The sequence below is a fragment of the Petromyzon marinus genome (assembly GCF_048934315.1).
Source record: "Petromyzon marinus isolate PM22_M1 ecotype Great Lakes invasive population chromosome 84 unlocalized genomic scaffold, UKy_Petmar_22M1.pri1.0 chr84_unloc.4, whole genome shotgun sequence".
NCBI lineage: Eukaryota > Metazoa > Chordata > Hyperoartia > Petromyzontiformes > Petromyzontidae > Petromyzon > Petromyzon marinus.
This window is the reverse complement of record NW_027422641.1, coordinates 1,336,930-1,358,370: the sequence shown is the minus strand read 5'-3', so window position 1 is coordinate 1,358,370 and position 21,441 is coordinate 1,336,930. Positions and strand designations below refer to the sequence as shown.

The window sequence follows — 21,441 nt, the reverse complement described above, 5'->3', positions numbered from 1 at the left end:
CACAGATGTCCACGTAACCCATCACGAGGCAAAGGCTAGTTTAAACTGTATATTGGGTAAGGATCAAATAATGTTCAAATGTATCGGGTTGGCGAATAAGAGCCATTGGTGATTTATGGCTTTAATAAGAGTCAGGTTGTGGTGTTATTAATGTAAACGTATGGGTGGGCAATTAATGTCAAGATTGCAGCCGTTCATTATATAAAATTCTTAATTGTAATCTATGACATTAAATACAGATGATCATTGATTATATCCAGAGCGTGCCTATCTGGCTTCCAACATCCGATGAAACCGGTAAAACCGCTCCAAAGGCTGAACCAGTCCGGCGATCGGCACAAAGTGCGTGACAAAACAAGCAGCTATGCTTTATTTCAGTGTCAAATAATATATACAGTTCATTACACACTACATACAACAACTTAAACAATGAAAATACTCCACGTATATACATGTTTCATGACTAATAACTAGTCATAGAAACAGAAAATATAAAGTGCGATCTGGCGAAAATTGAGTGGAATTCGGCATTCACCAGAGCACCGGTCTGAAGGCTGCATCAGTCCAACTATTGACAAACACAAGTTGTTGTTGTCAAGCACAAGTTGTTTAACAAGAGCATAGTACACAAATCACCCCATGCAGAGTCTTTGATATTGGAGTGGTGAGTGCGGTTAGTAAATGTTGTGGCCGAAACGTCGTGATAATTTTATAATGTTTTATTTTTATTATTTTATTATTTCCATCCTACGTGACTTTACCGAAAGAACCAATAAGAGTAAATAGTCACTTTTTACAGCAGAATATTCATTTTGTCTTTGTATATTTACTTTTAGCGATTTTTAGATCGCAAACTATTTAATAACACTAAATATATATACAGAACACCTAAAAATATAATCGTATTTTTAGCTCTTTCGGTAAAGTCACGTTGAAGGGAAACAATAAATAATAAAATATATAAAGCAATAAAAATACATTATATATTTTATTATTTTATTGTTTCCCTTCAACGTGACTTTACTGAAAGAGCTAAAAATATGAATTACTGCAGTCACGAAAGCTTTAAATCAAAATGTAATCGTATTTAAGAATATGCAAAAATAAGATATTTTAAATAATTATGCGATTATCTGGTTGTTTGAAAATCTGGCTGCCGGATAATCGATGATCTAATATATTAACATAATATAATTTAAAACAATATCATTGGTTAGAGTTGGTTATGTGACAATTGTAATTGTATTGTTATTTAATAGTGGTTAACAGTGCTGTAATAAGTGTGGCAAATAACTTAATTGATAAGTGCATAAAAATTATGTTAAAATCGACGTTAAAATACAACATTATTATGCTACTGAATATCTTTGTGTTTTGTGTCTGTATATGTGTATATATTTGTTTAGGCGTACTTATATAAGTGTGTGTGCATCAGGACATTACTCACACTAACGTCTCCAACCTCCCTTCTCTCTCCAACATCCCGTCTGCTAAAAGTCGGAGGCCGCTGTCTCCGATCTCGTTGCGACGCAGCCTAAACCCGGGTGGACGGGAGAAGAGACAGCGCTGACTCACTGAGCCCACGGGAACCGCAGAGTGAAACACGCGGTGAGTGAGGGACACTCACAATGGCGGTGCACGTGATCACAGCACACACCGTCATGAGCAAAGCTGCTCATTGTTTAATGCTTCTGTTAGACATTTTATATATAATAGGTGGCATTCACAAATATCAGTTTACTCACGATCATCCATTCAATTATACTGCACTGTACCTTTATAATATGAAGTGTTTGTGTTTATATAAACACAAAGTTACAAGAGAGGATCACACACAAGTGAAGTACATTTTCATCGAGAACACAGGGAGATGTTTTCAATTAATGTATCTGCTAACAATGTTGTGAATATTGCTTTAACCTATGTGTTAAACTAAACAAATGTGTTAAGATTACAGTAAAACATTTTTAAAGTGGACTCGATTAAGCAGGACAGCAAGATTAAATTTTTTCACATTCAAATGTTTACTTGACAACGCGTTGCACCAATAATTAGCAGTTAGTGCCCAGAGCACAAGTGAGAAACGAACAGCAGAGCTTACCTGAGAATCTTCAAACCTGTGTTGGCCTTGAGGATGACACTGAGAGAGGAACCCGACTTGTCCGTCAGTGAACAAAGATACAGACTGCAGGAAGAGAAGAGGTGGTTAGTCGGGGCAGAGGGGATGGGTGGAGGGTCTGGGCACAGAGTGGGGGATGGTGAGGGGTGGTGGTGGTTGATGGGACAGTGGTTGAGGGTCGTGTTTGTGGCTACTGTGCACAAATGAACCTCGTGTCAACTTTAATAGGAGCTTGCAAATAGCAACTGCTGTTTAGATTTTTGGGTTGAATGTGATGTGTGTGTGAATGTCTACTATGTGTGCATTTGTGTAAGTCCATCTCTATACGTGTTTGGTACATGTGTATCTTAGTGCATGCATATTTGTGTGCATGCACGTGGGAAGTAGTGGTGCAGTGGTTAGCACAGTGAGCCACAAACCTGGTTCGATTGCCGCTCACGGCGAACTTCATTGATGAATATCTAAAACGGCCATGGACCTCACCTAGGTCGACTCAGCCTTAAATTACTACCTGGTGTAGTAAGTAAACATCAGTTGGCTGAGTGTGGTGCTGGCCTCCCAACCCCTCATGTGCCGTTCTGGTCTTCATTAGGTGTTCCCGAACAGTACATGACCCAAAAGTCTGCTAAAAGTTATCTGTAGAATCTCTGTGTATGTATATATAGATCAAATAATCATGATTTATCTTCGATATTGCATCATTCTGTAAGCGGTCACATCTGAAAGCGTTTCATGTAACATCTCATCACAATGTAATTAAAGGAAACCCCCAGTGACAACTGTCTGGCACAAGGTAACTTAGCACCTGGCCTGCATATCGGCATTTCCACAACAACTCTTCCAGTAGCCTCTCATTCCTAATTTCCTCAGAACATCCTCCCATTTCCGCATCAAAAAATATATACAGTACATTATACACTACATACAACTTAAACAATGAAAATACTGCACTTATATACATTTTCATGACTAACAACTACAGTAATAGAAAGAGTAAATATACAGCTTGATCCGGCGAAAATTGCGTGCAGTTCGGCGTTCGCCAGAGCACCGGTCTGAAGGCTGCATCAGTCCGGCGATTGTCAAACACAAGTTGTTGTTGTCAACCACAAGTTGTTGTTGTCAAAAACATGTTGCTGTCAAACACATGTTGTTGTTGTTGTTGTCAAACACAAGTTGTCAAACACAAGTTGTCAAACACAAGTCGATGTCTAACACAAGTTGTTGAACAAGAGCGTTGTACGCACATCACCCCATGCAGAGTCTTCGATATTGGAGTGCTGAGTGCGGTACAGTAAATAGTCACTATTTACAGCAAGATATTTATTTTGTCTTTGTATATTTAGTTAAGCGATTTTTATATCGTAAACTATTTGAAACAGTCAATATATATGCAGAACACCTAAAAACATAATCTTATTCAAGAATGTGCAAAAACAAGCTATTTTAAATAATGATGTGATCATCTGGTGTTTTTTGAAAATCCAGTACCCCTCCCCTCCGATGCTGCTGGATAATCGATGATCTACTGTATTAACACAATATAGTTGAAACAATATCATTGGTTATAGTAGGTAATGTGACAATGGTAATTGCATTGTTATTCTTTGGGTCTTTCGGTAAAGTCACGTAGATAGAAAAATAATCAAATATTATTTTCTATCTACATGACTTTACCGAAAGACCTAAAGAGTATGAATTCCTGCAGTCACGAAAGCTTTAAGTCAATATGTAATTGTATTGTTATTTAAGTGGTTAACAGTGCTGTAATAAGTGTGGCTAATAACTTAATTGATGAGTGCATATAAATTAAGTTATAATCGACGTTTAAATACATTATTATGGTATAGTGAGTATATTTGTGTTTTGTGTCCATATATGTGTATATATTTGTTTAGGTGTACCTATATTAGTGTGTGTGCATCAGGAAATTACTCAACACTAACGTCTCCAAACTCCCTTCTCTCTCCAACATCCCGTCGGCTAAAAGTTGGAGTCCCCTGTCTCTGATCTCGTTCTCACTCAGCCTAAACCCGGGTGGACAGGGGAAGGGACAGCGCTGACTCACTGAGCCCACGGGAACCGCGGAGTCAAACACGCGGTGAGTGAGGGACACTCACAATGGCGGTGCACGTGACCAGAGCACACACGTTCATGAGCAAAGCTGCTCATTGTTCAATGCTTCTGTGTTAGACATTTTATATATCATAGGTGGCATTCACAAAAAGGAGTTTACTCACAATCATCCATTCATTTATACTGCACTGTACCTTTATAATCTGAAACGTGTTTGTGTTCATAAGGGTGTTGTTTTGCAAGACCTCATCTTACAAAAAAGACAAAGATCCCCCGTGTAGCCTTAACAGACTGTAGGGGCAAGTGCTGTTAGCGAGCACCTATGAAGGCCGGAACGGCACACGAGGGGGTGGGTGGTGTTGTATATGGCCCTTTTTCCACAATTAAAATCAATAATAATATTTGCCGATATTTTTAAAATAGTAACTGAAATAAATAAATAAACACCGCTACGACAAGGACCAGCAAACAGCAACGGGAGATCGTAAAAAGGTCGTTTAAATAAATAAATAATAACCTCCGGGGCAAAGAGAGGTTAGCGACTATCTGCAAAATCTCCAGATTGCCAAAGGACAATTCACAAACAAACCTGTTTGATGTAACACAGCCGCCGGGGGTCACCAAGAGGGGAGGGGGGCAATCACGCGCGCGACCGCGGTGAGACAGCGGACGGGGAGGGCATCTGTTTTTTCTCTCTCTCGCAAGAGACGCGGAGAGAGGAGAGGGAATTTCACATTTAAGCTCCGCAAAGGACAGCGAGACAGCGTTCGGAAGAAGACATCAAGCCAGCTCCGAGGCATGGCCTCGAGACATTAGCAATGGGTGCTGTGTCCCGCAGAGAAGAGGGGCGAGGGGACGTTAGGTGCTGAGTTCGGCATGGGCAGACAGAGTATCGCTGAAAGTTATTATACATTCATCCTGATGTTTTGAGTCGCTTGCAGAATCGAGGATTGCGATAAGCTGTATCATACTAAGCTATCAGAGTTGTGTAAGAGGTGTGCAAATACAATTTTCAAGTTTTGAGAGTGAGCGACAATAGCACACTCGACAGTTCAACAAGACAACAGCTCAGCAAGCGCCAGAAGAGGGTGGCGAGCGGCAGGCTCCAAGGGGGCCCCGCGATCAACCGAGGATGCGAGGCTGGCAGAGTAGCGATGTGCCACCGAGTGTGAGTTCAGAGCTGAAAGAAATATCGCTAAAAGACTTTTATTCTACATTGAGTGCCAGCTGCCAGCAGCCAAGCGTGTGCTGACTTGGCTCATCCAGCAATGGAAAGAGCCTGACCAGCCGCCCATGAGCAAAAGAGTCAGCGAACCAGCAAAGAGCGCGTTCGAGCATCTCCACAGAGAGCACGTGCGGATCAGCTACTACATCAGTGGAAAGAGACCGTATCTGCCAGCACGAGCAGCCAAGCCGACGCCCCGAGCAAGAGAACAAAGCAGTTCGTATAACCCTCCCCCCACACTCTCACCCTCACGACGCATCACCCTGCGTCTGTTTCACGAAGACACACAACACGCATATCGGGACAATCAAGAAGAGTGACATTCCAAGGTGCTGATCGTGAAGAACATTGCTGCCTATTGAGTTACGTGGATACGGTCATTTAGAAGTATCTCAGTCGTTCGTTTTCTTTTAATGGCATAATCTTGCCGATGAATCCATTGACGTATACTTTTGCCTTTGAGAATAATAATTGTTTTGACTGCCTTTTCGCATGAATATCGTCGGATGAACTACTAAGGACTTTTTATTCGTATTTTCCATATGCTCGTGGTACCCAGAGGAAGCAATCAATTGTTCCGTTACCCAATTAACAACGTGATTATTGAGGGTTGAAGAGATGGATCAATGAAATGAACATTGCCTGTAGTACTATGCTGACAATTTCAAGTACAAAAATTTCCATATTAGAGTGTTAAGGTTTTTGTGTAGAATAGCGTGCCTGCATGTTTTAACGACTCTCCCTATCACCAATTAAGCTCGCGTTACGCAGTGGAATTAATAATATGTGCAGTTGTCAAAGTGAAACAACGCAATCGTTGATGTTTACTGTGTTGATGCTGTGTTGAAAATTCCGAGCTTGAGAGTTCGCATATCCTTATGTTAAAGTTTTGTTTAGAATAAAATTGATTAACGCAGAAGTGGTTGCGTGTGTCCTTCCTGATTTCGTGCGTAATAATCTTATTTATAAGAACTGTATTCTGCGTTGAGATCTCAATTTGGAGACCTGACATAAACACACTAATACACTCAGTAAATGTTAAAACGAGAATAATTGTATTATACCGATCGATAATACGAAGTTAAACAAGGAAGCTGAGCTGACTCTGGCATGCTCACAGCACCTGTATAACTTCATACGAAGAATTGTATTATTCCGATTGATAATCCGACCCTCGTCAGCGAGGCGGGGCCTAATCATAATAACGGATTGCAATAGCATAATCACACACACGAGCATTAATGAATATGATTATATCTCGAATTAGCATAATTTATGCGCATAATTGCATCACCTAACATAATTGCGGATAATTACGCAAATTCCAAATTTCATTTAATTTTTATTATTTTCATCAAAATTTTCACAACCAACATATACAACAGTGACCTACACCACCCCGACCGCCTTTGTATCCTTAGTGGCAATGTTTACACACTGCACCAGGTCCTCATTTGAGGCTGAGTCGACCTAGAGGGAGGCCCAGGTCCGGTTCAGATAATCGTCACCGGTGTTGGTCGTGAGCGGGAATCGAACCCGGGACGCCGGGTTCATAGCGTAGCGTAGCGCTAATCACGACACTACTACTCCTCGTCTACACACCTACATACACACACAGTAACGAAAGTAAATAACGCACATACATGCGTATATTCACTAATTTGTCCATGGCGCACTCATATCACTGGATGAATTGCGCCTCATGAATGTGAATCCTTATTATATGAAGATTCCTTGCATTCATTTTCATGTAAAAAAATACTGTCACATTAAAACTGCAGACTCAAACAGGGGTGTGTAAAGTGTGTACAGCAGAGGTCTCACTCCGAATCAGTCGAGCGGCAATATCTTTTCATCGGTTGCGTAACGCTGTGTGGAAGCTACCTGGTCTGTCGCTCCGCACTAAGCTTCAGGTCTTCTCGGCCACGGTCATTCCCTCCCTTCTCTACGCTTGCGAAACGTGGACCCCCCTAATGGAACATCTTCGCCGGTTAGAAACATTTAGGCTGGCCTGCCTACGATCCATCCTGGGTTTAACCAGACTGGATTGTGTGAGGAGCTCACAAATCCTTGAAAGATCTGGGCAGGGTCCCATCGGTGAGCTCCTCCGGCAGGCAAGGCTGCGATGGCTGGGTCATGTAGCCCGCATGCCCAGCCAACGCATGCCGAAACAGCTTTTGTTTGGCCGGATTGAGGGGGCTAAGCGGGCGCGGCACGGGCTAGAGAAGAGATGGAGTGATGTGGTACAGGAGGACGTGGAGCTGAGTGGACTTGCCGATGACTGGTACCAGCGGTGTCAAGATCGGCCTCTGTGGAGGAGGCTCGTGAAGGATGCTACTGGGCAGTTGGAGGCAGTCGCCCTCCAACAACAACGGAGGGCGGAGGAGCGACGCTCACAACAGCGAGCGGAGCGCCGGGTGGCTAAAGCACAGCAGGTTGGCACAGTAGGGGGCACAGGTGGTGCATCAGCCAGTTATCTCAGTCAGTCGACCCGTGGCACCTGGGTCTGCCCCGTGACCACCTGCCAGCGGGCGTTCGACACTTCATGTGGCCTCAGGGTGCACATAGCCTGGCACAAGCGTCGTGGTGACGTCACCGCCACTTAGTGGCGAATGGCGGTTGTTGTTGTTGTTGTATATTCATATATGAGAGTGTGTATATTAGTGTACATGTGTAGTGGAGTAGGAAGGTGCATAGTGGAAACAGCGTGATTACATAACACAGACAGTACGGGTTATGTTGGGTCAGCCTGTAGCGAAGGCAAATACAGTGCAGGTTATATTAGGGCAATTAAGCTGGGTGAGCCAAGGACGGCTGTGATTGGCTGGAGCTGTTGCCAAGTCTAGAGTCGCGCCTAAAGGTCTGGAGGAGAAGCAGGTGCGAACGACGAGGAGCGTGGTTGGGACGCGGACTAATTAATTGGGGAGTAATGAGAGCGGGGATAAATTGGGGGGTCGGCAATTGGAGCGAGGTTGTTGAAGTTGGAGAGCTTGGAGTGAACAGCGGGGAATTGAAGTTGGAGTCAACAGCAGGGAATTGAAGTGTGGAGAGCTTGGAGACAGAGAGTGGAGAGACAGAGTTTGAGAGACAGAGTTGGAGATGGAGCATGGAAACAGCATAGCGATAGCAGAGCTGAAGAAGAGAAGCAGCCAGCAGTGGAGAGAGCGTAGCGATGGCGGAGCTGAAGAAGAGAAGCAGCCAGCAGTGGAGAGAGCATAGCGATAGCGAAGCTGAACAGAGACGAAGCAGTTAGCAGTGGAGAGAGCATAGTGATGGTGATAGCGGTGAACAGAGACAAAGCAATTAGCAGTGGAGTGAGCATAGCGACGGTGATAGCGGAGAGCGGAGACAAAGAAGTTAGCGACGGAGTAAGCGAAGTAATCATGGGGAGTGGAGAGACAAAGGTGGCGAGCGAGTCGAGTGAAGCACGGTGAGCGAGCCATGACGACATGGATACTGTAAAATATTGAGGACATGCTGAAAGTTGTAAATAAAGCGGTGTTCGAAGAAAGACAAAAGTTGTCCGAGTGAAATCGAACACTACATTTCGTGTCAGAGTGACTACGAACCATGCCGAGATGTCAAGGAAGGCGGCCAAGAAGAAGAACGTGCCGGTGGACTCATCCGACGACAGCAACGACGAGGACGTGCTTGCCCGTGTCCTGCCAAGTGGCCGATACTCCTCCGGAGGGCCTGGTTGAACGAGAGTCTAGAGAATGAGACAGCGGTTCGAGCGAGGCCGAGACCCCCGCACCGTCGAGTGATTGGAGAGTCCTCATGGCCCAGTGGGAGGCCAGGATGGCGACATTGACGGAGGCGTTTAACCGCTTTGTGACATCGGACCAGATGCAACCGACGGTGTCAAGTCGACCAGCAGATGTTGCCGCGGGGTCGGAGCGATTGGAGAAATCCGACGACGATGAAGCACCACCATCGGGAACAGCACGGCGACTTCATGTGCAGCGGTTCGAGGCCAAAGTTGGGGATTGGACGGCATTTACAAGACGGTTCCGAGCAGCTTATCAATCTCTGGAGTGGACTGAGGGTGCCGCTCTGCGGGCACTGCCGACGGCCCTCGATGATGATACCTTGGCGACATTTAATGGATTCCCTGCCACCGTCAGGTCAACACTGGATGGGGCATTCGCGGCAATGAGCAAGGTGTACGAGCCGCGGTCGGTCGCCAAACGTAGATTCCAGCAAAGGAAGCGGGAGGACACGGAATCCCCTCTTGCATTCCGCAGCGCGCTGTTGGCCCTCGCTCAAGTAGCATACCTGGCGATGGACCAGGAGGCCCTGGATTCCTTGCTGCAGGAGAAGCTTTTGCAGTTGGCCAAGGAGCTACGAGTCGTCCTTTCGCTTCCTGACAGCAACAACGACGATGACATGTCTCTACAGATCGCCAGGAACATCAAAGTCAACCTGGACCTCCGCGATGAGCCAGCGGTGGTGGGTGCGCAGCTGCTGTTGCTGAGCGCTGCCGCGTCCGAGAGCGCGGTGGCGGTGGGCGAGGCACCGCCGATTGCAGCGGCGGCCGGGGTGCCACCCGCGGGCATGCTGCGTCGCCCCGCGGTGTATGGATGTACTACGAGTGCGGACGGAGAGGACATGTTGCCCGCGACTGCTGGTGGCGCAGGGGCGGCCTTCCAAGGGCGCCGACCAGCTACAACCGAGGATTCTCCCAGGACCGAGGATTCCGGGTGAGTCGCGATACATTCAATACACGGCCGCTCTTTCCACATCACCAATCTGCGTCATCTCACCCATTCACATCTCATTCGTATGTTGCGCACGGTCAGGACGTGTGGGGCGCGTTGGTGCATCGTGTTTTGGGAGCTGCGCCGGGGTCGTCGGATGTGATGGCACTTATTCAAGGGGTGATGGTCAGAGTTATTGTTGACACGGGGGCTTCTGCGACCCTTATCTCGTTACAAACTTTTTGCTTATTGCCAACTTTGCCCCAGGCCCTAGAACCGGTTGATGGGCCGTGCATAGTAGCAAATGGTGGCAGTCTCGGTATTATGGGTTGTATGGTCGCGACGAATCAAATTGGCGAAGTGAGCGTTACGGGGAATATTTTGGTTTCCAAGGCCTTGGCGGTACCGTGTTTGTTGGGAACGGATTATTTGCAAAGGATGCCACTTAGAATTTCTATAGAGAAAGGGGTGTTTGGAATTGCCATCGGGAAAATGTCTAAAATTTTTGGGAACGTCTTTTAAGCTTGCGGTTGCGAATGCCGTGGTGCAGGCCGTGGTGAGCCGCACCGTTCGCGTTCCGCCTGGCACGCAGATGCTTGTGCCGCTGCGCTTTAAAAAACAGTTGCCTTTCGGCGAGCAACAGGAGGGTATATTGCTGACGCCCTCAAATGCTGTATCACAGATGCCCACTTTGGTAGGGGCTTTGACTATTGTACCGGCAAATTGCGACCCTTTAATACAAATTGTAAACGTGGGACACGAATCGGTCGTCATTCTGGAGGGTACAACGTTGGCGCATGCAACGGCAGCGCCGGGTCCGGAAGGGGAGGCGTGTTTGGCAACGGGACAGAGTGAGATGTTGCCGGGTGATGGAGATGATCCGGACTGGTTGCGAGATCTATATATGCAAAACCCTGAACTAACGCCTGTGCAGCGGTCGCGTCTCCATGGGTTTCCCTTTGAATTCAAAGATGTGTTCAGCGTGATTACATGATAACACAGACACTACGGGTTATGTTGGGTCAGCCTGTAGCGAAGGCAAATACAGTGCAGGTTATATTAGGGCAATTAAGCTGGGTGAACCAAGGACGGCTGTGATTGGCTGGAGCTGTTGCCAAGGCTAGAGTGGCACCTAAAGGTCTGGAGGAGAAACAGGTTCGAACGATGCGGAGCGTCGTTGGGACACGGACTAATTAATTGGGGAGTAATGAGAGCGGGGATAAATTGGGGGGTCGGCAATTAGAGCAAGGTTGTTGAAGTTGGAGAGCTTGGAGTGAACAGTGGGGAATTGAAGTGTGGAGAGCTTGGAGACAGAGAGTTGGAGAGACAGAGTTTGGGAGACAGAGTTGGAGACAGAGCTTGGAAACAGCGTAGCGATAGCGGAGCTGAAGAAGAGAAGCAGCCAGCAGTGGAGAGAGCGTAGCGATAGCAGAGCTGAAGAAGAGAAGCAGCCAGCAGTGGAGAGAGCGTAGCGATAGCGAAGCTGAACAGAGACGAAGCAGTTAGCAGTGGAGAGAGCATAGTGACGGTGATATAGGAGAGCAGAGATGAAGAAGTTAGCGGCTGAGTAAGCGAAGTAATCGTGGGGGAGTGGAGAGACAAAGGTGGCGAGCGAGTCGAGTGAAGCACAACGAGCGAGCCGTGGCGACATGGATACTGTAAAATATTGAGGACATGCTGAGAGTTGTAAATAAAACGGTGTTCAAAGAAAGACAAAAGTTGTCCGAGTGAAATCGAACACTACACATGTAAGGTCTAATAAATCTGAAAATCTAAATAGGCTCGAGGCTGGATGGTGCTTCTACCCAAGACTAACATGTATAACAACAGTTGTTGTAGCCTGCGGAGCTGCGTTATGGCAATGGAACAACATTCATCTCTATGCTCTACACCAACCCACACTGACAAGATTGGTGATGTCTGGTCAAATAACCCCCAAGACCTGCATGGTGTGGGAGTGCCTTATCCAGCAGTAGACTGACCAAAGGCTGTACTTGTACATGTGTAGGAGTGTGTGAGTTTATATGTACACTATGTGTACGTTTGTGTGTGTACATGTCTGTGTGTATATACGAGTGTCTTTGATTGTGTATTTATATGCGTTTAGGGGAATGGTGGGAAAGTCGTTGGCACATTACATTACAAACGAAGTGACCTGGGTTCAATATCCGTAAACAGCATCAGTGGTGAGTGATGAAAAAAATTCTGGTCCTGGAACTCCCGTAGGGTGACTCTGCCTTAAATGAGTACCTGGTGGTGTGTCAACATCAGCAATGGGGAGAGAAAGACAGCCAAGGACGGTGCTGGTCAGGGAAGTGCGATCAGCACTTGCCTCAAAAGTGTATGCAGGCTCCACGGGGAGATTGTCTTTGTGCTCTAAAGTGCAGTGTAATAGTGTGTGCTTGTTCCCTGTCACTGGCTTCACTTTCCCCACCAGTTTATATGGGCTACTTGGGGGATCATTGTCTCTTTAATGCTTTACAACTAAGATTAACACCCATTACCAATTAGCTGTCTCTGTAGTGGTGAGCACAATCACTGACCATGATCCACTGTGAACCAGGGGCTTGAATCGGACACGTGGATCAAACCGTTACCCTCACTCTCCACCGCAGTCGCAATCAGGGCTACATTTTCTCAGTATGGCCTAAGGTCACCTCACTCCCTGCATATAGTGTGAGGGCTATCATTATCGCTAATTAAATGTTGCTGAAGATGATGGAAAACTTTACAGCATCCATGAATATGCATAACTTTTTTTTCCTTTTGTACTTTAACGTACAGTGAGTGCAGCATTCACTGTGGACCCACCTACTCACTGTACATTTACTTACCCACTCACACTAATTCACTCATTCACCAACCCACTCACACACTAATTCACTCATTCACCAACCCACTTACACGCCACTCACATCCTCACTTAACTCCACATATTCACTCATCGATCCACCCACCAAGTCACCCACCAACTCAAGCAGGCACGCACTCACTCACCGAACCTCATCCCTCAGTGGATGAGTGGGAGTGGGTATGCGGCTGGAGAGTGAAGGTATGGGCAAGGGTGGGGGATGGGTTATGGAAAAAGTGAAGGCAGGTGCAGATTGGGGGTTAATGGGAGGTATCAAGGGAGGGGTGAGCGTGGCGTGCGGGGAGAGGAGTGAAGTGAGTGAGGACAATGATGGCAGTGGCAAGGGGAAGAATTTGTCAAAATTTGTGTTCATGCTTGGGCTACGCAAGACCGAGTGTTTACGTGAGAATGGAGTTACATTGTACTGTATGCACAGTTAATAAGTGAGGATTCTTATAGACAAAGATCTGCCGTATAGCCTTAACAGACTGCTGGGGAAAGTGCCGTTAGGGAGCACCTATGAAAGCCGGCATGGCATATGATGGAGTGGGTGGCCAGTATCACGCCCGGCTGCTTTTGTCTCCCGAGTAGCGATGTTTTACACACTGCACCTGGTGCTCAATTAAAACTGAGTTGATATCACGCACAATTATGCACACACAATTTGTGAAGTAGTGAATGCAAGGTGTGCCAGTCTTACACTAGATGTTTACATCTGTGCAGTCCACGCTGAAGCCTCTTCATTTCGTCGGTGCCGATGCCACAGCCGAACAGGTTGAGTGTCTCCACAGGTTCTTCTCGCTGCAGCAGGATCCAGGAGATGGCAGCGCAGTCTGGCAGGGACAGCCTTGTGAATGACAGGTCTATCTCAGTCATGGACCGAGTGACATCACTCAGGGACTTGCGGTCGTGCAGCTCGTGCACGCAGTGCAGGAGACTGTTGAGCCTGTGTTTGTCAACCATCCGATTCTTCATGCTGCGATTGAGCCACTCGATTATTTCCTTTTGATAATCTGCAGATGGAGGATCCAAGATACCCTCAAAGAACTTCCATGGAGTGCTTGATGCCAGTCCACAAAAAAACCTCTGAAACACATCAAACCTCCCATCTTTGCTGTCCTTAATAGCCTTGATGACGTCATTCACTGGCCATGTTGAATGTGACAGATGCACAGCTATCGCTGCAAAGAATTCCTGCATTGTCAAGTGTGAAAATGAATAACAACTCCCTTGTTTAATGCCCTCACATGTGAACACTTTGTTGATGAATGTACTTCCTAGTTCAGAAGAACTAACAACAAACTCTTCTAGATCTTTTTGGCTGAACATCTGGATGTTTTGCTGAACCCCCTTCAGAGCCATATTGCCAAGAGACGATACAATTTCCTTGGCACAGCAGCTGCCACGTCCATGGTGTACTATGAGCCCAAACACGTATTGTGTGAAGAGGTCGGTCATTGATTTGAGGATAATCTCAGAATGTTCAGACTTTTGTAAATGTTCCTTCAGTGTAATGGCTGCTATATGGCAGAATGAAGGGTTCTGGGACAATGTATTCACTGTTTCATTTTCCTGCAGGAGCTTGAGTGCCCTTTCTGCTAGACTCCTATCTTGGTAAAATTTGTAAAAAAATGCTATTTTATCTTTGTTGGAAAACCCAGTGATTTCAACAGCTCGATCAACATTCACTTGACTCAGTTGTTCCATGGCAATGGGTCTGGTCGTTATCAAGACCGAGGCCTTGGGCAAGAGATTTCCATTCACTAGGGCAGCAATGATGGCTTCTACTGTTGCCGTCTTACGTGGATCGGTGCACGCATTGGCATAGTCAAGGCGCTTTCCAAACTCGTCCAACCCGTCCATAACAAAATGGGTTCTCTCTTGGTTTGCGAAAACCTCATCCGCTTTGTTTCCCAAACATGAGTGCAGCTTAGAAAACAGCTCTGCCAGTGACACCTCTCCAATATCATTTATCTCCCTGAACCTTATGAGCACGATGTGCTCAAAGCGTCGTGCAAATACTTTCTCACCTGACAGCAAGCTGTGCACAATGAATTTGCTCAACATGGTTTTACCGCTGCCTGGAGTCCCCACTACAATAACCAGTCGGGGGTGTGTTTTTTTTCCAATGTGATCAAAGAGCTTCTTGTAAGTAATCCCTTCTCTCTGTGCTCTCTTCATCAGCTCCTCGTGCTGCTTGCCTCTCGCTAGTAACTCGTGCTCCTTGGTTTCTTGATGGCGGTAGTAGGGAACCAGAATTGGCTTCACCATCCTCTCCAGCAAAAACACTGCAGGTTCTCCAGGTCGTGCGTCGTAGTTTCGTGTTAATGATGTCAGCTTCAGCAATAATTCTCTGAAATCATCACCAGGCTTATCTAAATGACACAAATAATTTAACGAGCAGATCAGTTTCACTTACAATAAAAAACATATTCCTATAGCAGACAAATATGTTTAAAATAAACTATGTAAAAAAAGCGTAGCGAATTCATTCACCATGGATAATGCAGCAACATCATGTACATCATGAATTATTGTGTGGAAGTTTTCACGATGTGTATATTCTCCAAATGCAATTTTTATAAACACTGTACCTTTTGTAAAAAAATATGTTTTATCATAACAAAAATGCTACCACCATGTGTCTTGTTTGTTTTGCCTGTGAAAAAGATAGTACCACATTTAGCATTACCGTGTACATCAGCATCATCACAACCTAATTCTATCAATCTGTGTGTAAAATGCACTGCTTGCCTTATCCTACAATTATCGATTTTTTTTTTGTCTAGGATGTTGATTTTTTTTTTTTATATTTCACTGGTATTGGGGCTGTGTTTCCTCTCCCATCTCAAGCTGGCCTACATCACGTAGCACGGGGGCTACACTGGTGGAGTGCAGTACACCAGCCACGGTCCTAGCAGCAGAGAAGATGAAGTGCTGTCACTTCCACAAGAACAGACACATGAATCACAACACTCGTAGCATCCCACGTCATACATCGTAGGTTCACTTGAACTTCAACTAATCTGGCTACTGCATCATCAGCAAACACTGTGGCAGCCACTACATTGTGGAGAGTGTCGATTTCCAATGACAAATTTGCTCAACAACTTCCATCAGCTTTCCAAGGAAACATTGAACCCAGTCTCTCACCACTTGGGCAATGGTGACCATGAGTAGCCTGATCCCTCTGTATCTGATCTTATTTTAATTTCTCGGGAATCATATATTCGGAGTCATTATCTCCCGTGGACTTTTTTTACAAATGACGAGGTCTACAAATTTGACGTTGAATCTGGAGTGAAGTATAACCAATCCAGTTTCAGTTTCATTTATTTTGTATAGCCCTGTGAGCCATTCGGCTCTTGAATCGGGTGCAACTGCAACAAACAAAACCAGGAACAAGAAACATCTTAAAGTGACTACGCGCAAACAGAAAAATCCAGGAAAAAACAGCAAAGTCTTCCGGAAAAAGCACCGTATATCAATGCTGTGTGCAAACATCCCAGTGGGATGCAAGCCAAACAATTACAACCATAAGACAATTTAGATTAAAGTTATCAGTCTAACTCTGTACTACAACAAATAAATATGGCTAAACCAAAACGTTTTAGAAATCACTAAAATAAAGCTATAAAAGCAATGTAACAGTGATCATAGGAACTAATTTAAATTTTACAATAAAAGATACACATAACATGTACTACCAAACTTTGCAGCCATAGCTTGCTGCATGAGTCACTCCATAACAGCAGGAGTATCAGTAGGAGTATCAACATTTTTCAAGAGTTAAGAGGAGAGAGTAGGTTCCGTTTCATGAGTCAATGGCATTAAAAGGCGGGGTGTCATTAGAAATAGCAGTCATTTCTAGATTTAAAGCTTTCGTGACTGCAAGGATCCATATTCTGGTTCTATTCGGTAAAGTCACGTTAGTAAAAAATAAAACAACAAAAATCACGACGTTTCGGCCACAACACAAGCGGCCTTCATCAGGTGAAGGGACCAGGCTGTCTCGAGGACAGCGCTGGAGTGAAACACAGCCACGCTCAGACCGCGACCTTTAAGCTGTGTGCAAGGGAACAAGGTGCCTTGACAAAGGAATTAGCATAAAAATTAGCATTTGATTGGCCGACTTAGCATGATGAACGGTGTAGAGGTGGTTTACATGCGGGTGCACATTCCGGTTGGCGTGGGGGGGGAGGGGGAGTTTACCTATTGATGGTGTGAAAAAGGAATTTTTAAGAGCTGCGAAAGTTTGGGGTACCACTACTTGAAAAATATACTGTACCATTGAAAATTAGTTTAATGTTTGGTTCGATTTACAACATCTTTCCAATGGTTGCTTAATTTGAAACCATCTTCTCGGTTGAAATTGTGTCTGTGTTTGTAGATCTGAATTGCCTCGTAAACAAATTTCTGATAAAAACCCGTGGGTTTGCAAAGAACCTTGGTATCGGAGAAAATTATATCGTGATCACCCACAGCGTTGTAACAGTGATCAGCTACGGCAGAATAATTCGTTCTGCCGTGTTTCAAATCTGATTTGTGCTCGCGAATTCGGTCAGAGACATGTCGCTTTGTCTCCCCGATATAGCAAGCACCGCAGGTAAAACTCAATTTGTAAACCCCGGGGTACTGTAAGTCAGGAATGACATCCTTCACGGATGGGATCAGATCACGAATTTTGTGTACTGTATTGAACCGGACCTGGATCTTGTGTTTGTTTAGAATTTTGGAAATCTTTTTAGTAACGCCTGCTATATATGGTAGTGTGATGGTTTTCACCGGAGTATCAAGTGGTTGTTTCTGTATGGAGGGAGAAACAGCTTGGCGGATGGTACGGTCAGAGTATCCATTCCTTTTGAGGGCCAGGTGTACATGTTTTAATTCACGGGTCAGGTGGTGTTGGTCCGAAATGCAATGAGCTCTTAAAAATTCCCTTTTCACACCATCAATAGGTAAACTCCCCCTCCGCGCCAACCGGCATGTGCACCCGCATGTACACCACCTCTACGCCGTTCATCATGCTAAGTCGGCCAATCAAATGCAATTTTTTATGCTAATTCCTTTGTCAAGGCACCTTGTTTCCTCGCACACAGCTTAAAGGTCGCGGTCTGAGCGTGGCTGTGTTTCACTCCAGCGCTGTCCTCGAGACAGCCTGGTCCCTTCACCTGATGAAAGGCCACTTGTGTTGTGGCCGAAACGTCGTGATTTTTGTTGTTTTATTTTTTACCTACGTGACTTTACTGAATAGAACCAAAGAGAATAGCAGTCATAGCTAGTCAATATAAAAAAATTAGGAGTAAAAAATGTCCACAAAGGAGGAGACATTATACTGAGAAGAGCAGATAGCCAAGGACCGAGCCACGTGGAACACCATATAATTGGGACTTCTGAACAGAAGGCAGTCCTTGCTTGCAAAAATAGGGCTCACTTTTAGAGGGGAAGCAGAAGCAATGGGGAAGTGTGAGAGATGCCTGCGTAGCCATGCCGATTCAATAGGATGGAGTGGTGTGTGGTATCCAAAGCAGCCCAAAAGTCAAGAACTAGAAGCAGCTTCCATAATTTAAGAGAGGTGGTCATTCACCCTCAATAGGGAAACAGTTTCAACGAAATGGCCTTGGTGGAATCCAGATTGTACCAAGTCATGGAGACCAAGGCAGCTGATGGGTTTGCTGCCATGGCCAAAAATATTGGGCTTGACACTTGAAAGAGAGCTTCATAGCTCATTATATTCTTCCAGCTCAAATAAAATGCCTGTGTCTGAAGAGGTGAGAGAAAATCACCATGTTTAAGTCATTTGCAAGGAAAGGGAGGTGTAGGATAGGACAGAAATTCAGGAATGTTGGGGTACAGTGTGGATGCAATGTTTTGATACTGACACACATTTCCATTATCCATCCATCCTTTCCTCCAAATTTCTGATCCCTTGTACATACCCTGCTATGGAATGGAATATGAATGTCCTCCTCCTGAGAGGGATGTTGTTATGCAAGAGTGGTGCAGTTTGCGAATATCAAATGACAGTTCATATCAGTTCAAAGCAATTCCTTCGCTTAAACTTGCCAGAGACATGCGAATGGTTACGTGAAGTTTAGCATCACTCACGAGAAGCTGCTCCAGGGATGGCTTTACCCGCAGTTGTGCTCAGATCGACACCCATCACGTTGAGCTGCTGCTCATGCTTTGATATCCACTGACCCAAGAGAGGGATCTCGGATCTCAGTGGCACCAGCACATCTTTAAGGAATCTCATGCACACTTCTTCTCCATTGTTGAGCACCAGGTCAACCAGGTCCCGTGTTCGTGCCATGGGGTTATTCTCGCTTTTGAGGGACGCATATACACTGTCCAGGACTATCCCTGTTTGATAGGAATAGTCAAGCACTTCTGAAGACTTCGCCTGGAGGTATTTCTGCAGATTCACTTTGTTGGTTTTAATGCTCTCACATGCAGAAACTTTTGATGCCATCACGACAAATGCATCGAGTCACCTGAAGAAAATGAAAACAAACCATGTGTCACCTGTAAGCATAGTCGTGTAATTTTAGACTGGTACGGGAAAGAATAATAATTATAAAAATAAAATGTTGCTACTAAAATCTGAGAGGTCTCGGTTAGGTACCATTGTGACTTTAGGTATTTGATTGTGAATACATTGAGTTATTTAAATTGTAATGAAAGCTTAAAAATTGTCATTGGAATATATAGAAATACATACAATTGCATCGAAACACTTTAGGCATCTCAAAACACTCTTCAGTGCAAGCATTTGAACATTCACATGAACACAACACTACGATAAAGAAAAGTAAAATGTAAACCTAATTCAAAACACCACACAGGTTTAGCAGATTAAGCAGCTGCGTGACACCACGTGCTCACTGCCTCGACCATCGTGATGCCACGCAGACGGCAAATTGCGTTGTAATGTGCAATGATCGGGATAGCGTCACCTCTAGTTGAGTGACGATTAGAGGGTGGGAGCCAGGTTTGATCTTGGGTAGTCCCTATGTAGTGGGCACTCCCATGCTCTCAATGTATGGGTAGAGGGTGCTCTGAGGTTGTCTAGCAGTGGTATGACGTCACATACCGCGCTCCCAGCAGCGGCTGGCGGGGCCATTTGTGAGGGGGCCGGGGGAGCCGACGGAGGGAGCCGATGGAGCCAGGAGGCCGACGGGGCGGGGGAGCCGGGGGGGGGGGCGACGGAGCCGGGGGGAGGGGGGGGCGACAGCGCAGGCAGAGGGAGCCGACACTGACTTTCTCATACATCATACACTGACTCATTCACACCATGCACTGACTCACTCACACATCATGCACTGACTCACTCACACATCATGCACTGACTCGCTCACACATCATGCACTGACTCGCTCATCATGCGCTTACTCACTCACACATCATACACTCGAACAACCACTGACCCATTCACTCGTCATACACAGGTTCACTCATCGTGTGCTGGCTCACTCGCACATCATACACTCACTCTGCCGCTGACTCGCTCACACATCATACACTGACTCACTCATCATGCGCTGGCTCACACATCATGTACTCACTCAACCTAATACTGACTCGATCATCATACGCTGACTCGCACATCATACGTTGACTCGCACATCATACACTCACTCACGCTGCTGCTGACTCACTCACACATCATACACTGGGAGTGTCGTGCTGCCAGCTATGGCTGCAGGTTTTGTCGTACATGTTATGTTTATCGTTTGTTAATTTTAAAATCACAGTTCCTATGATTACTGCTGTTACATTGTTTTTGTAGCTTTATTTTGGTCTGGTTGTGGTTCAATAGTTTTCTGCAATGTAGATTCATATTTTGTTTGTTGCGTTTGCACCCGACTTAAGAGCCGCATGGCTCACAGGGCTATACCTAATAAATTAAACTTGAATACGCTTCACAGAAATGAGTAAACATGACCTTTTGTGGAGGTAGTGTGTTTGTGTGGGGAAGCCAAAACTTAAAGTACACACATGAGGCAACGTCAATGTTACTGTAATGTTCATTATGTTAAATAAATCACTTATACAGGACAGCAGTGGTCCAGGTGTCTGTGCAACCACCTTCCTATGCCTTTGAATCTCCACTTGCACTGTCTCTTAGGAATTCTTCAAAATTAGCGGCACGTTACATCATCATCAGCAGCCATTGTCTCTCTACCGCTGGATGAACGCCTCCCTATATTTGTTTAACGTGAGAAATTGATGAAGAAAATTCTTAATTTAACATTTTTTATTAGTATCAATAATAACGAAGCATCTGGTCAGTGAGTATGCACCACGTGCATTTACAACAGCATGCAGAGCATGAGACTATAACGAGTTTTGTACATCATGTTTGTAAACCCAAGTAATCCATTCTTTAGTATGAGATATTTATACATTTAACTATTTGTGTATTGAGCTGTGTGTATTGCATTGCTGCAAACTAAATATCTATACTGTACAT

The 21,441-nt window shown here is 45.2% G+C and overlaps 2 protein-coding genes across 5 annotated transcripts in view; one reads left to right on the top strand and one right to left on the bottom strand.

The window, feature by feature from the left end:
- Positions 1 to 21,441, top strand: part of LOC142908486 (ribonuclease inhibitor-like) — a 223,359-nt gene that overhangs the window by 78,268 nt on the left and 123,650 nt on the right. The window lies entirely within an intron of this gene.
- Positions 1 to 21,441, bottom strand: part of LOC142908484 (NACHT, LRR and PYD domains-containing protein 3-like) — a 36,353-nt gene that overhangs the window by 1,879 nt on the left and 13,033 nt on the right. Inside the window, exons 1-5 of one of the 4 annotated variants that reach the window (XM_076059193.1) lie at positions 19,077 to 19,165; positions 15,563 to 15,627; positions 13,669 to 15,343; positions 2,102 to 2,185; positions 1,448 to 1,534 (exon numbers count right to left, since the gene is read on the bottom strand). In XM_076059193.1, coding sequence (XP_075915308.1) covers positions 1,448 to 1,534; positions 2,102 to 2,185; positions 13,669 to 15,239 — 1,742 coding nt within the window. In that variant the 5' untranslated portion in view covers positions 15,240 to 15,343; positions 15,563 to 15,627; positions 19,077 to 19,165. Of the gene's footprint in view, positions 1 to 1,447; positions 1,535 to 2,101; positions 2,186 to 13,668; positions 15,344 to 15,562; positions 15,628 to 19,076; positions 19,463 to 21,441 lie in introns of those variants that run through there. The other 3 variants (XM_076059191.1, XM_076059194.1, XM_076059192.1) reach the window with 3 other exon arrangements.